Below are 14,344 nucleotides of genomic sequence, written 5' to 3'. Positions count from 1 at the left end.
GCATTTACACGTTTTCCTCATTAATTAATTACCCCCCAGGAGGGAGGCGGCGCTGGTACCCCCATTTACAGAGGCAGGAAAACTGAGTCCCAGAGAGGTTAGGGGCCTGAGGTCGCACGGCTGGCGCTGAGATTTGAGTGTGTTTCTGGGAAGGCAGGAGGGTGCTCCTGGGGTGCTCAAGGAGGCGACCCCATGGGGGCTGACGGCCGGTCCCAGGGCGGCCCTCCCGCCCCCATCACTGAGCCCCCACCCCAGCTCTGCGGCAGGGCCAAGCCAGGTACATCCCCGTGAGAACACGTCTCGTGTCTGTGATTTAATCTCGGAGGGCTGATCCCCACCAAGCGGGGCGCGACCCCGGTCATTTTACGGAAATGAATGGCCTGGGAAAATGGAAATTGTCACTTTATTATAGGATTAAAACATTCAATCCATTTGAGTAATAATAGAAATATGGCCAGCCCATGCCCTTCCCGCTCCCTCTTATTAACGAATTAGGTCTGACCACCCCCCAGGGTCTTCTCCGGGAGGGCGGTCTCCAGACAAAGGGTGCGGCTCCCCCACCCAGACCTCCCCACCTCAGGGCTCCTGGGGGGCCTCCCCAGCTGGGGTCACCCGCCCCGTCTCCTCAACACCCTCGCCGGCTCTGGCTTCCTGCCCCCGCCCTGGCTGGCCCTGCCCTGGACACCGGCCCAGCTCCGGCTTGCCGAATCCTCGCTCCCGGGCTGCCCTCCTGCGGGCCCAGCCCTCCGGCTGCGGGAGTGTGCTCTCACACCCAGAACCGCCCGGAGGGGTTGGAACGCAAGTCCCGGGCCTGCCGGGGCCCCCGCTCCTGCCTCCCCGCTCGGGATGCTCACCTGTGGGCGGGTCACCGGGCCGTGACTGAGACAGTCTTGCTACACTTGTGTGTTTCTATTGTGGTAAAAACACGTGGCATGAAATTCACCCTCCCAACCGCTTTCTCAAAATGTTTGTGTATGTGGCTGCCCCAGGCCTTGGCTGCCGCATGCAGGGACTTTGGTTGCGGCATTTGTGACCTAGTTCCCTGACCAGGGATTGAGCCCCGGCCCCCCGCACTGGGAGTGTGGAGTCTTCGCCCCTGGACACCAGGGCAGTATCCTCCTGACCATTTTTAAGGGTCCAGCTCAGGGGCACGGTGCCCATCACCTCGCTGCGTAACCGGCCCCGCCGCCTGTCTCCCCGGGGGTGATGGGGAGGCGTGGGCTGACGGCCGCGGAGAGTCAGTCGGTTGGAGACGCTGCTGGGTGCCGGGTGGAGAGCTGCCCTTCCCCTGCACCGTCCTCAGGAAAGGAGAGCGAGGGGACCCCCAGGTGACCGCTCGCTGCCCCGGGAGCCCAGCCTGGGCGGACGGAAGCGCCGGCCTCCCCCGGGGACATGTGGGCCCGAGCCCCCGGATCCTCTTTTAATGATTCTGTTCTGGAGGAGGCCGACCCTCTCTCCTTCCTGGCGGGTCAGGCGTGCACTGGATGCCTGCTGGTCACTGGCATTTTCCTGGAGAGCTCCGTGGGTCACGCTGGGCCCCAGGCTCTCTGGCCAGAGTGACCTGCTCGGGGCCTGGGGCCTGCGTCTGTCGGTAGGCCCACTAACCCAGCTGCCTCCCACCCAGCTTGCTGGCGGTGGGGTGGGGTCTCCCTCCCAGCTCCAGGCACCCTCACCGGCTCCCCATGGCCTGGCATTTACACGGTGCCCTGGCCAGGCCGCGCACTGCCCACGGGCACATCCTGGGTTTCCAGCTCACCTCTGAGCAGGAAGCAGGGTCTACATGGCGGGAAGCAAGTTATTGCCTTCCAGGGCGAGCTGTCCTCAGGAGCTGTGGACAGGTGGGAGGCGTCGGCCTCCTCCAGAAGAGAATCATTAAAAGAGGATCCGGGGGCTCACGCCCACCTGTCCCTGGGGGAGGCCGGCGCTTCCGTCCACCCAGGCTGGTCTCCCAGGGCAGCTCTGTTGCCGAGGGTGGGCGGGGAGGGGGCAGGAGGGGGTCCCAAGGCCCGGAACCCCCAAGGGGACCTCAGAGGCTCAGCTGGTGCCCCGCGGATGGACCACAGACAGGTCCAGCGCTTGGAGTCCCTTGGGGACGGAGGACACAGGCTGGCAGGATAGGGAGGCTCCAGGCCTCCTCGGGGAGACCTCCCTGACCACTCACGCCTTTCTGCCCACCCTGCCCGGGCTCTCAGAGGTGGTCCCTGCCTCAGCTCCGCTCGCCCCTGCAGGCGGACAGGTGGACCACCCACTGGCCCCAGCCTCCAGACCCCGCCTGGGGCTCCCTGTCATCCATGGGAGGAGTAACAGCAGCCGCGAGGGCACCGCGGACCTGGGGCCAGCCCTCGCCCAGGATGCTGGTCCTCCGGCCTTCACACCCTGAGCCGAGGCGGAGGCTGGACGCTGGAGCCGCCCCAGGGCGGTGCAGTCCCGGCTCCTGTGGGGGCGCCGGCTGCCCTGTCCTGCCTCCCAGGCCGGGGTGTCTGGCCTCCGGTCGGCTCTCCAACCCCAACCTCCACCTGGCGCTCTCAGGAATTCCCTTTGGCTCCTGTTACCAGAGTCGGCTTTCGAGGACTTCAAACCAGAGACCACGGGACACACAACAGGGGGTGACAGAAAGCGCACGTGCGCTTCCATCAGGCCACCGTGCTGCATGCGCCGTGTGTCAGCCGCTCCACCGTGCCCGACGCTGCAGCCCCATGGACTGCAACCCGCCAGGCTCCTCTGTCCACGGGGATGCTCCAGGCCAGAATACTGGAGTGGGTTGCCCCCTCCAGGTGATCCTCCCAACCCAGGGATCGAACCCAGGTCTCCCGCATTGCGGTCAGATTCTTTACCAGCTGAGCCACTAGGGAGACCCAAGAATACTGGAGTGGGCAGCCTATCCCTTCTCCAGGGATCTTCCCGACCCAGGAATCGAACCGGGGTCTCCTGCATTGCAGGCGGATTCTTTACCAGCTGAGCTATCAGGGAAGCCCCATGGGCTATATGCACATCAAAAGAATGTGTTGAGCACCTACTATAAACCAGGGGCCACAGTAGGTGCTGGGGAGATGGTGAGAGGGCAGGGCCTGTGCCCAGAGCAAGCCATCCGCTGGGACAGACCGTGAGGAGTATATCAAGCTTGAACCAACAAGTGATTTTTAAGCTAGAAACACGGAGCAAACAGTCCGGCGGAGCATCTAGAGCTGAGGGTCAAGGTCCCCAAACAGACCAACACCCGTGTCGTCGCGCTGACCGATCCCGGGACTCGGGAATCCAGGCCCCAGCGTCGAGGCCTGAGCTTGGAGCCTCAGGAGCTGGGCGTGACTTGCCTGGGGGCCATCGGGAGGCGTCTTCCCTCACGTTTCCGGGGCCCCCGCCAGCCACCGTCCGACCCTCTGGCCCGCTGGCCCGGCCGCCTCCAGGTGGCTGCTGGGGCTCCTCACAGCATGGCCGCAGGGTCCCAGGGGCTCGTCAGAGCCCTGCAGGTGGGAGGTGGAGACTGAGGCTCAGAGAGGCCACCCAGCTGCCCAGGGTCACACAGTGAGACCCGCCGGGCTGGAAATCAGGACTCAGAGCCCACATCCCCACGTGCCAGCCAGGCACTCGCCGCAGGGGTAAATCCCCCAATCAGATGGCCCTGCAGGAAGTCCCAAAGACCTGGCCGGCCGGAGGTCACCTGGTGGGGGACACTCCAGGCTCCGGATTCCAGTCTGCACTGGCAGGTGATGAGGGGACCCCAAAGCTCCCTGAGACTCTGGTGTCCTGAGTGAAGCCTCAGTGGTCCTGCTGTGAGGATGACCGCGGGACCCCTCCCCTCCCTTCCCCCACCCTGGGGCTGCTGCAGGCGTGAACTGCCGGGACTCAGACGACCCCACAAGGAAACAGGTGCAGGGAAGGGGGGGACGACCCCACCGCAGAGCTGCTTCAGTCCAGGCCGACAGGCTCCAGAATCCTTCTACCCTGTTCTGCCTCGGCAGGAGGGACATGCCGTCAGGAGTTCTGGGTCAAGGTGCTCCAGCCCATAAGCTGTGGGGAGACTACACACACACACACACACACACGTGTGCACACACACTCACGCTGTCCCTGCTCAGCAGGGACCAGATGCGCAGGCAGAATCAGGCTGCAGGCTTCGAGAAGAAGCACATCCCCGGGGGCCCCCAGGAGCATAAACAAGCCTGGGGCTCCCACGGGAGCCGAGCCAGCCCAGGGCACCCGCCCTCCTGGCCCAGGGCCTTCCTGGGGCTGTAGCCAGGACGCGAATCCTTTCTCCCGTTCAGGCTTCTGTTTCTCCCTGCGCCCCGAGTGTGCCAGAATTTCTGGGGCCCAGAGCCCCCGCTCAGTCCTGATGAAGCCAAGACTCATCTCGGGCGCCAAGCCCGCAGGCTGGGACGCTGCGCCCCCGAGTCCCCGGTTCGGGCCCTCCTCCCGCCTCACCCCATCACACAGGCTCTGGGGGAGCAAGACTGTCACCCAGAAGGTCACACTCTTGGATCAATGCAGACCCAGCTCGGGACGAAGTGACGCCAGCCGCAGCTTCTGCCCCTGGTCCTGCCAAGGCCCACGCAGACCCTCCCAAACACACATGGTGGGTTTTTATTAAACTTCCTTGTTAATTGCACAAGTAATGCACGAATACATCTGCAGTGAGTTTTAAAACAAATCCCAGACACCATATCATTTCACTCATAAATACTTCAGTGTACAAATGGGGCTCTAAATAATCTGCTGTTGAAATGATGTTGGTTTCTCCTACGATCAGCACAGTCCAGGCGGATGGAGCGGGGAGCGGGAGCCCGCCCCGGCGGCCCCAGCGTCCAGCGCCTCCCCGGGCCGCTCGCGCCTGGGCAGTCCGTGCGTGGGGCCTCCGCACGCCGAGCTCCCCGTGTGGACTGGGGTGCACACCTGCCCTCTCGCTTGGTCCCAGGATTAGCATTTCCCCGGGGCTGTTCCCAGCTCGCGGATCGTCGCCCCCCAGGGCCTCCTTGGACGCCGTGATTGGGCGCGATTCTTCGCGGTTATAAACACCACACCAAACATCTTTGTGCTCCAGACGATGTGTGGTTTTTGGATCATTCTTCACGGAGAGGTTCCCAGACTCTGGATTCCACAATCAAAGCTTCCAGCCCCAAATTGCTTTCCAAGAAGACACAAACACATGAAACCCTCATAAATCACGGAGGGGCTGGGGCGCTGGGAGGCAACAAGGTCGCTCTCGCCCCCGGGGTGAGGCGCGTGGGAAGGTGTCCTGGAAGGCTGGGATCTGTTCCTCGCTGGCCTGCTCATCGCCCTGCCGGTGGCGGGGCTGGGCACGGCTTCCTCCCTCCACGCCATCAGGTCCCCGTCCTGTCAGCCGGGCACACGTCGTGTGGGCTGTGTCTCCCAGGCATCCCCATGGGAGGCTGACCCTTGGCGCCCGGGACAAAGGACTGCCCTGTCCACTTTTGTGTGACTGCATCAGCTCCGGAGGAACCCAGGAGAGGGCTGGGGAGGGAAATATCCGTTCTGTGTGTGTGTGCCAAGTCCCTCAGTCGTGTCTGGCTCTCTGCGACCCCGTGGACCATCACCCACCTGGGTCCTCTGTCCATGGGATTCTCCAGGCAAGAACACTGGAGTGGGTTGCCATGCCCTCCTCCAGGGGATCTCCCCGACCCGGGGATTGAACCCACATCCCTTGTCTCCTGCATGGACAGGCAGGTTCTTTACCACCAGCGCCACCTGGGAAGCCCTATTCTGGGTGTGCGTTAAAATCTGTTTTCTTTTGCTCTCTCCTTCTCCCCAGGGTCTCAGTCTTGCCCCTGGAGAAGGAAGGCAGCTTTGCTGAAACCAAGCAGGAAAGCTGAGATCTCAGTGTCAGGAGCCCCAGCCCTCATCTCTCCCCACCTGCTCATGTTCTGGGGCCCAGAGAGGGCAAGTAAGTTACCACAAACCACACAGCATCTGGTAGCAAAACTCAGCACACACTCACCCACTCAAACCTCCTGCTGGCTCCCTCTCAGCTCTGAGGCCGGCAGATCAAGGACTCAGCCGGCCGTGGGTGAGGACAGCTAGAAGGCAGGACTCCACAGCGGGCCCCCTTCCTGGGCGGCCTCCAGGTGGTAGCACCCTGCCGAGCTGTCCTGGGGTGAGTTCTCAAGGCAGATGCTACCAGCATCCTTGTTTCAGTCGAGGAAACCGAGGCGGAGCCTGCAAGCCTGGAACAAGGGCAGTCAGCCCGCTGACCCTGCCCCGCGGGAGTGTGTATTTCTGTTCACTAGCTGAGGTCCTGCGGGGGGGGGGGGGGGGTGCGGGGGGTGGTTCAAGGGGAGTGCAGATGGAATAAAATCAAGCTAGGTGAGAAATCCAGGGGGAGGGAATTGGGGGTGGGGTGGCAGATGGAATCGTCCCCCCGCCGGGGGTACCCCAGGGGCAAGGAGGCAGGGTGGGTGGGGAGGGGGAGGGAGGCCCGGTCCAGGCCCACTGCTGGTGCCTTCTGGCCCGTCCTCGGGGGGACCCCCTGCACCCCTCTCCCGCAGACCCCCACCCCCACGCAGACGCCCACCTCCAGGCCCAGCCCCAGGTGCGCAGCGTGCCGGGCGGCTCCAGCTGTCAGCGGGGCGATGAATTACACGCTGTAAGAAGGTGTTGACAGGAGCAGCTGGACGCGCAGGGGTGATGAAAAGAAGCAAATCCAGGGCGATCCCCGCGCGCAGCCTCCGGAGCGGCCAGGGCCGCCCCCTGGCGGCGGCGCGCGGAACCGCCCCTGCCCGCCCCGCTGCGCGACCCCATTTCACAGGTGAGGACGCCGAGGCCCTGCAGGGGCGCCCAGGCGCAGAGCCTGGGGAAGGCCCCTTGCGGGGGGCACAGCGCAGTGGGGGCAGTCGCTTCCCGCTCTGAGCTGCGGTCTGGTCACTTGTCCACCAGCACGCTGAGGCCTGGTGGGCAGGGTGGTGGGGTCAGCAGGGAGCGGTGGGCAGCACAATAAGGACAGCTGAGTCTGGGCGTGGCCAAGGCGGGGAGGGGGAGCCCCGTTCATGAGCGCTGGGTCAGGTGCAGGCTCTGCTTGGCTTCCTGGACCCCGTCCACTGCACCGCTGCCTGCCGCGGGGAGAGGTCCTGGGGGCTCTGGGGTACAGTAGGGGACTCCACCAGCCTCATGGCAGAGGCCCTCCGCACACAGACACAGGTTCAGAGAGGTAGGAAGAGGGGAGGTAGGTCAAAGACCGGGCACAGCCTCAGCTGGGGGCTCTGCCCAGGGGCCTTCTCTGCCCCCTCCTCCCAGAGATAGAGACAGACTCGCAGACAGGGTGTCGGGAGCAGAGAGAAACCCGGAGTCAGAGGGTGGGGACAGACTCTGAGACAGGTCCACGGCCGGGGAGGAGAGGGGGGTCTCAGGGAAGGTGTTCACAGGGGTTACGGCGTCTCCCTGGGGTATTTGCACAAAGGATTTCCAAACGGTCTTTGTCTAAGACCGCCCACCAGTCGCCAAAGCCAGCAGTGACCACCCTGGGACCTGGGCAGGGCCGGCAGGTCCAGCATCCCCTCTCAGCCCCGATATGGATGTCTGAGCACAGATACGAGTACTTCTGTCCCATGCGGGCCTGGGGTACCCGGGAAGGACAAGGCTCACAGAGGGGTCGGGCAGAGGCCAGCCAAGCAGCTACACCTGGGTGGGGCCAGAGCTCCCAGCACCCACCCTGCTCAGCTGTGGAGGTGCAGACACACAATTGGTCTCCTACTGATGGGGAGATCACCACCCCCAGAGGTAGCCCAGAGGGTTAGTCTGGGCATTTTGGAGAATTACACAGTCCGTTCTTATTTGGAGAGGATACTTCCTCCTTTCTCAGCCCTCTGCCCCTCAGTTTCCAACGCTGAGCTCTGGAACCGTTCATACCAGACATCGATTGGACAAGCATTTGTCAAGTGAGAAGGGCCCACAAGACCAGAGCGGAGGAGGCAGGGAGCAAGGTTTGACTCAGTACCCCGTGTGCCAGACCTCAGGCACCCTCATGATAATGTGGGGAGGGTATTGCCCACTTCACACGGGAGAAAACTGAGGCTCAGAGGAGTTAGGGCTCTGTGATGGGCACCAGGCAGGCTGGGGGTGGGGAGGGCGTTCAGTGTTTATGGGGACAGAGGTTTCCTATGGGAAACTTCTGGAGACGGATGGTGGAGATGTCGGCACAACCGCGTGAATGTCATTCCTGCCACGGGGGTGTACACCTCAAAGAAAGCCTCTGACAGACGATGTAACACGCAAAGGTCCTGCTGCGGGCCAGCCCGAGCCCAGGGCAGAGGTTGCTGGCCAACCCCGCACCCTTTCTGGCCAAACCTCATGCGTCAGGTCCCTAGAACTGCTGTACCAAACTCCCCCACACTTAGGAGCTCAAAACAACGCAACAGAGAGAAATCAGTTTTCTTACAGTTCTGGAGGTCAGAAGTCTAAGGGACGTGCAGGGCCGCTTCCTTCTGAAGGCTCTTGGCCGTTTTCTGGCCTTTGGCAGCTTCTTCAGCCATCTGAACGCCTTGGCTCGGGGCCCCTTCCCGCTCTTCTCAGCTTTCTGAGCCTAAGGACGCCTGGGCTCCGTCAGACCCGCTTGGACAATCCAGGCTCCCTTGCTCACCTCAACAGCCTTAACTTGCTGACAGAGTCTACGTTCCTTCTGCCGTGTGCGGTGAGCCGGTCACAGGACCTGGGACAAGGACGAGGACACCTCTCGGGGCCGTGGTTCGGGCGCCACACCTGGATTAGACCTCAGAGTCCTTCTCACCTCAGGGGTCAGAAGTGGCCCGCGTGTTGACACAGCATCGCAGCACACATGTTCCCCAGCATCCAATCAGACATTGCCAGGAACGTGGTCGGCAGATGGAACGTTTTTTCGTGTCTACTTTGCATTTTCCAATTTTTACAGTGAACCTGTGTTCTTGCATTCAGATAATGATCAATACATAAATGATATAGATGATAGATAGAGGTGTTAGATTGAGAAATGGGAGATGACTGATAGATAAATGATATATCACCGATAGATGGATAAACGAGGGATGGGAATAGGTCAGTAGATCCATGACTGATGGGTCGGTGGTCCCTACACGACAGATGGATACGGGGATGGGTGACGGGTGGATGGTGCTGGCAGGGAGGGCTTCCTGGGTGTGCTGGACTCTGCCTGTAGCTCCAGGTGCTCACAGAGGTGGAGACGACCAGGGCAAAGGGTGCAGATGGGAGAGAGAGTGGAGTTGGTGTCCTGCCCACTGGGTCAGAGAGGGAGAGGTCCTCGTGGAGCAGAGGCGCTGGACCGGAGGATGGAGGAGAGGGCCGGGCCGAGGCAGGCTGAGACAGGCGGGAGCTCCTGCCAAAGCCCAGGGTCGGGCGGGCCGCAGAAAGCCCCAGGAGGCGGGGTGGGGTGTGAGCTGGTCCCTGCCCTGTCTCCCTCTTATTCCCACAGCACCGGCGGGGTCAGCGGGAGCGCCCCTCACAGCAAGGGACAGGGCGCGGGGGATGGGGGCAGGCTGGGCAGGGGGCAGGGTGTCAGCGACAGGTCACCCCCGGGAGGTGGCACAGGAGGAAGGCAGAGACAGAAGGGCCCAGAGGCCCGTGTGGGCAGCCCTGGGCGGGAGAGGGCCTGCACCTCCCTGCTGGCAGAGCCCCCGGGCGGGGACCAGCCCCCGGATCCCAGAATCGAGGTGCCTGTGGCGGCGGGCCCACCGTTTGTCAGGAATTCAATTAGGTGGCAGAGCCGTTATTAATTTTATAGGCTTTTCTGGTCTGGAGGCTGTGCCGGGGGCGGAATCCAGCCGCCGCTTCCCTCGAGCCTGGGGTCAGCCCGCACAGGCGCTGGCCGAGGTATTAATGAGATGCCTCTGGGTGCAAATAATAGTTTAATAGGTGTGACTTACCCAGGCGCTGCCGCCCGCACCTCCCCGCACGCCCGGGCCGCCCGCCTTGTTGGAATAAGTAATTAGACCGTTCGGACACTCGCTTTGACACTTTAATAAAGTGTCAGCCATCACCCATGTGGTACTTAATAAAATAAAATTAAACATTCATGACGTTTTTGTATGCATTGTATTTCAGATATATCAGCCCCACTCCTCGCCCCCTCCTGGCCCCCAAGGTTTAATTCCAAGGACACCCCCTTCCCACCTCTCAGAAACCACAGTGTGGCTGGTGGGGTGTGGGGAAGAGGGAGGTGGGGGAGACCCCCAGGCACCTGGGACCGGGACCCACAGGGCCCGGAGGGGCAGGCAGGGGAGAGACGGCCGCATCGGGGAGCGACAGGGACCGAGACGGCTCCAGAGATGCCCCCAGGGTCTGGGCCTGGCCTCTGGGTTTCTGCCTTCCCGTCACCCTGGCCAGCACTCTCAGCTCCCCCCGCCACCCTCGACTGCCACTCGCAGAGGCCGCTGAGACCCCAACGGCGCCTGCCTGGGGCCAGAGGAAACAGGTTGGAGTGAGGGGGCTGTAGAGACCCTGGGCTCCGGGCATCTGAGACCCCCAGAGAGCACCACTCCACCCGAGACCAAGAGTGGGCACCTCCTGAGGGTCTGTGGGGCCCGGGACCTGGGACCACTCCGTCTCTCCATGTGGACCCCCCAACTCTGCCTCCCCCAGCTGAAGCCCCCCGTTCCCTACACCCGCCCCCACACCTGCTGGAGACGGAGTTTTCTGATGATGGAAGGAACAGCCAGGGAGGCCGGGAGAGGCGGGGGTGGAGGCATCACACGGAGGGCAAGGCCAGGGAGGGCCACGTGGTCACTGGGTCAGCCCGCCAGGACCTGTCCCGGGGAGCTGGGGCTCTGTGCCCGAGCCAGGACTGCACCCCCAGGGGCTCGGCGCTCAACCCTGTCCGGATGCAGCTCTCCCCGTGGGGGCAGTGCCCGTGGGACGATGCGTGTTCTCGCAGGCGGCCCCCGACGCATGGCTGGGACTGTGCTCGGACACGCCGGCCACGTGGCCAGAGGGGCCCGGGGGTGATGCCAGCGTGGGCGCGGGCACGGAGGGCCAGGCAGCGAGGAGGGGCCACAGCCCAGGGCTCGTCCTTGCCTATCCGGCCACAAGACGCTGGCCGCCGGACTCTGGGGGAGCGCGGGGAGGGGTGTCTGATGTGCAGACGGTCAGGCACCACGGTGAAGAATCCGCCTGCCATGCAGGAGCCCTGGGCTTGACCCCTGGGTGGGGAAGATCCCCTGGAGACGGGAATGGCCACCCACTCCGGTGTCCTTGCCTGGAGAACCCCATGGACAGAGGAGCCTGGCGGGCTGCAGTCCATGGGGTTGCACAGAGTTGGACATGACTGAGCGACTTTCACCTCACTGAGGGCCCGCTGAGAAAGATGTCCCAAAGGTGCCCCGGTTCCCTCTGCCAGCCTCGGGGAGCCTGCAGGGGGTGGGCCCCTCAGCCCTGCTCAGGCCCGCCCCATCTTCCCACACGCACCCCGCCCCGGGATGGACGAGACCCTCTGCAGTGCCCGTCTGTCCCTTTTGGCTCTGGGGCTGGGGATGCCCCTGCCTCTGATGCCAACCTGAAGCACACACCCCCCCTCACCCCCAACCTTGTCCTCTGGAGGTGAAAGCAGAACCATGCCCATCGCAGCCTGTGGCCGAAAGGAGATCAGACACAGCTTTTCCTGCCTGGACTCTCTGTTTTCATTTGAGCGGTTCAAACACTGGACCTCGGGGCTGGGATTGGGCCTGCCCACCTCGCCGTCATCCTGGCCCAGCTAACTTGGTGCCTGGGGCCTCGCCTGGGGTTCCATCCACCCTCAGACGCCCACTGCAGCCTGCAGCGCTTGGGGGCTGTCCCAACCCGGCCCCCAGAGCCTGGTCAGGCCTGGGCCTTCGGCAGACATGGGCGCGGCTGGGCTGGTTTGTGACAAATGCACAGGTTTTGAGGGACAGCTGAGCTGAGACAAGGCCACTTGACGCCCGGGGGCAGCGGGCGGCTGGCTGGCTCTGTCCTGCCCTCTCCTCTCCCGCTGTCTCTGTCTGTCTGTCTCTCTCCTCTCTCTCTCACCCCCCGTGTTTGTAGCTGAATTCCTATGGATTAAACTTACACCCAGAAGATGGGCTCCCTGGCTCCCTGACGAGCAGCACCAGCTCACGAGGCACCGGCCTGCACCCTCGGGCGCTGCCCGCAAGCCCTCCCTCTGCACATGGGGCTCCTGCGGGACGTGTGAGGCTCCCGGCCCACCGGCAGCTCAGGAGGCGGGGGTCCCCAGGCCGACCCGTCTTCGGTCCTCAGCCCCTGAGCTTCCCGCCGCTCCCCCGCCAGCTGGCTTGTGGGCGTCCTGGACGGCCTGGAAGCGGTGACAACCTGGCATTGGGCACCGCAGGGGCATCAGGGGAGGGGGCTTGGGTAGAGTGGGGTCACACCCACCCAGGCTGGGCAGAGGAGGTCCTGCCACAGAGCCAGGGCAGGCAGGACACTGAGGGTGAGGGAGAGGAGGTCCCGGGGTCCCCAGCCCACCCCAGGCCCGGACGCCTCCTGGACTGGGTTCCACAAGCCGCAGGGCCTGGCTGCCCCCAGACCAGGGAGCCGTCAGGTGGGGTGAGCTGGGCTTCAGCCTGGATCCCCTTCTGGGGACCAGGTTGAGCCGTGTGGGGGCCCTCCTGCTCTCTGCTCCCTCGACCCCCAGACTCCACAGCTGGGTCGCTCTATTGAGTTACGTGACTGGAGTCTGAGGGTCTCCCCACCTCCAAGACTCCTGGCAGACATTTTGTTGACATTCAACGATGCGGCCTTATTTGTCGGTTATTTGCAGGGGTGCGTGGGCTCTCTCCCGGCCCAGGGGAGAGGGGTCTGGCTGGGCAGGTGCAGCAGCAGGGCCGGCGCCGACCCCTTCTCACAGGAGATGTGAGCCCAGGATGCAAGCCCAGCCAGAGATCTTCCCACAATGCCCTGCAGCCCTGGGCTATAGCAGTCACTGTGCAGAGTCCCCGCCCCAGGCTTCTGCCCATCACACCCTCCTCCTGTCCACGCTGCCTGGCGCAGGGGTGAGTGGGTGAAGGGTTATGCCGTCAGGGCTGCAGGGTCCTCTGAGACCACACACCCACCGCCCACGCCAGGGAGGGACCACTCATCGGCCCAGCCTCAACGGCCTGAAAACTCCAGAATTCAGCCTCTCGTTCTAGATGCCACCCGCTTGCACTCAGACCCTCCCTTTGGGAAGCCTCCTCTCCGGGCACTGCTGGGTGGGGGGCTGGGTGGGGGGCCGGGTGGGGGGCTGGGTGGGGGGCCTGTGTCATCCCATCTGGAACTGGGTCTCCAGGCACCTTCCTGGAGGCGGGGGGCTTTGGGGGTCCCGTGGCTGCCCAGTCAGGACCCCACTCTTGTTGCTCCGAGGAAGCGTCTCCCTGGGCCTGCAGAGTCTTCTCCAGATAACACTTTCTGTGCCCGGGGAGCTGGTCCCCAGAGCTGCCCTCTCACCGCTGGGACGTCCCTGAGGCCTGTTGCCCGGCAACCGCCTGGTGCAACCAGGGCAACCGCCATCCTGATCTCACCCAGGCCCCTGTGTTTCCACTGCATCAGCGCTCTCGGCCCCGGGAGCCAGGACGGACCGGCCCAGGGCAGCAGCAGCCTTGAGTCCCATCTCTGGGGGGCAGGCGCGGATCCTCGGTTTCTCCAGCCTCGCCAGTCAAGGGTCACACTGGAGTCCAGTGGAGGCCCGATGGGGGGTGCCCTCGACCCAGCCACAGGGCACATAGGACCCCGTCAGCCTGCGGCGTCCAGCCCAGCGCTCGGGGCCTGTCCTTCAGCTGTCAGCCGGAAGCGGGAGGAGACGTCTGTGGAGTCAGTCGGGATGCTGTCTTCTCCGGCCTGGGACAGGGTAAACAGGGCTTCGAAAACTGAAAAGCGCCCTGTGTCCCCATCTGGGGTCCGAGTCCCAGCCGCCGTGAGGCCCACGTGGTCAGCAATTCCCAGTCCGCAAGACTGTACCAACAGCCCCAGCTGCATCTGCATCAAAATTAGCTGCAAAGAGCAATTAGCACTTTATTAATAATCAATGAGGTGCCAATTTACACGTCGCCCAAGAACAAATTGCAGATTCAGTTTGGCCTGCGATGGAGAGGGTTCTGGTGCCAGCCCGGGCAGAGAGAGTTCCAGACTGACGGGTGACGGGCAGGGGCAGCTGGGCACCCCCTATTGTCCTCCGATGCCGCCGCCGTGGAGGCAGGAGCGGGGAGCTGGGTGGGTGAGTGAGTTCTCACCTGTGCAGGATGGAGGGGGTGACGAGCCGCCCTTGGCTGCCGGGGGACCCACCGTGTCCCCCGGCCATCAAGGGGTGAGCGGCGCTTTCCTGAGCATGTACACAGGCCACACTTCACTCTCCACGCCAGGCATCCTGCTGTCCCTCTTCACAGGTAAGGACGCCACGCCCAGA

General features: G+C 63.6%; 1 protein-coding gene across 1 annotated transcript; it reads right to left on the bottom strand.

Annotated features, from left to right (window-relative positions):
* Nucleotides 1–2,206: 2,206 nt before the first annotated feature.
* On the bottom strand, nt 2,207–13,552 carry LOC122702053 (collagen alpha-1(I) chain-like). The gene is made up of 10 exons (XM_043915563.1): nt 13,464–13,552; nt 12,065–12,259; nt 10,784–11,039; nt 10,192–10,389; nt 6,443–6,896; nt 5,161–5,328; nt 4,739–5,082; nt 4,198–4,434; nt 3,343–3,461; nt 2,207–2,459 (listed from the first exon to the last, which is right to left on the bottom strand). The coding sequence occupies exons 1-10, from the start codon at nt 13,550–13,552 to the stop codon at nt 2,207–2,209; spliced, it is 2,313 nt and encodes a 770-aa protein (XP_043771498.1).
* Between the last annotated feature and the right edge of the window lie 792 nt (nt 13,553–14,344).

The sequence above is a fragment of the Cervus elaphus genome, chromosome 10, assembly GCF_910594005.1.
Source record: "Cervus elaphus chromosome 10, mCerEla1.1, whole genome shotgun sequence".
NCBI classification, from domain to species: Eukaryota; Metazoa; Chordata; class Mammalia; order Artiodactyla; family Cervidae; genus Cervus; species Cervus elaphus.
Note: the sequence above shows the minus strand (reverse complement) of the source record. Positions and strands in the feature narration are given on the sequence as shown.

Coding starts and splice junctions, on each gene's coding strand:
- LOC122702053 (XM_043915563.1), bottom strand. CDS start 13,552: ATGGGACTCAAGGCTGCTGCTGCCCTGGGCCGGTCCGTCCTGGCTCCC. Junction 5,083..5,160: donor CCCAGCGCCCCAGCCCCTCC/GTGATTTATGAG, acceptor TGTGGAATCCAG/AGTCTGGGAACCTCTCCGTG. Junction 2,460..3,342: donor CTGGCGGGGGCCCCGGAAAC/GTGAGGGAAGAC, acceptor CCTGGGAGGCAG/GACAGGGCAGCCGGCGCCCC.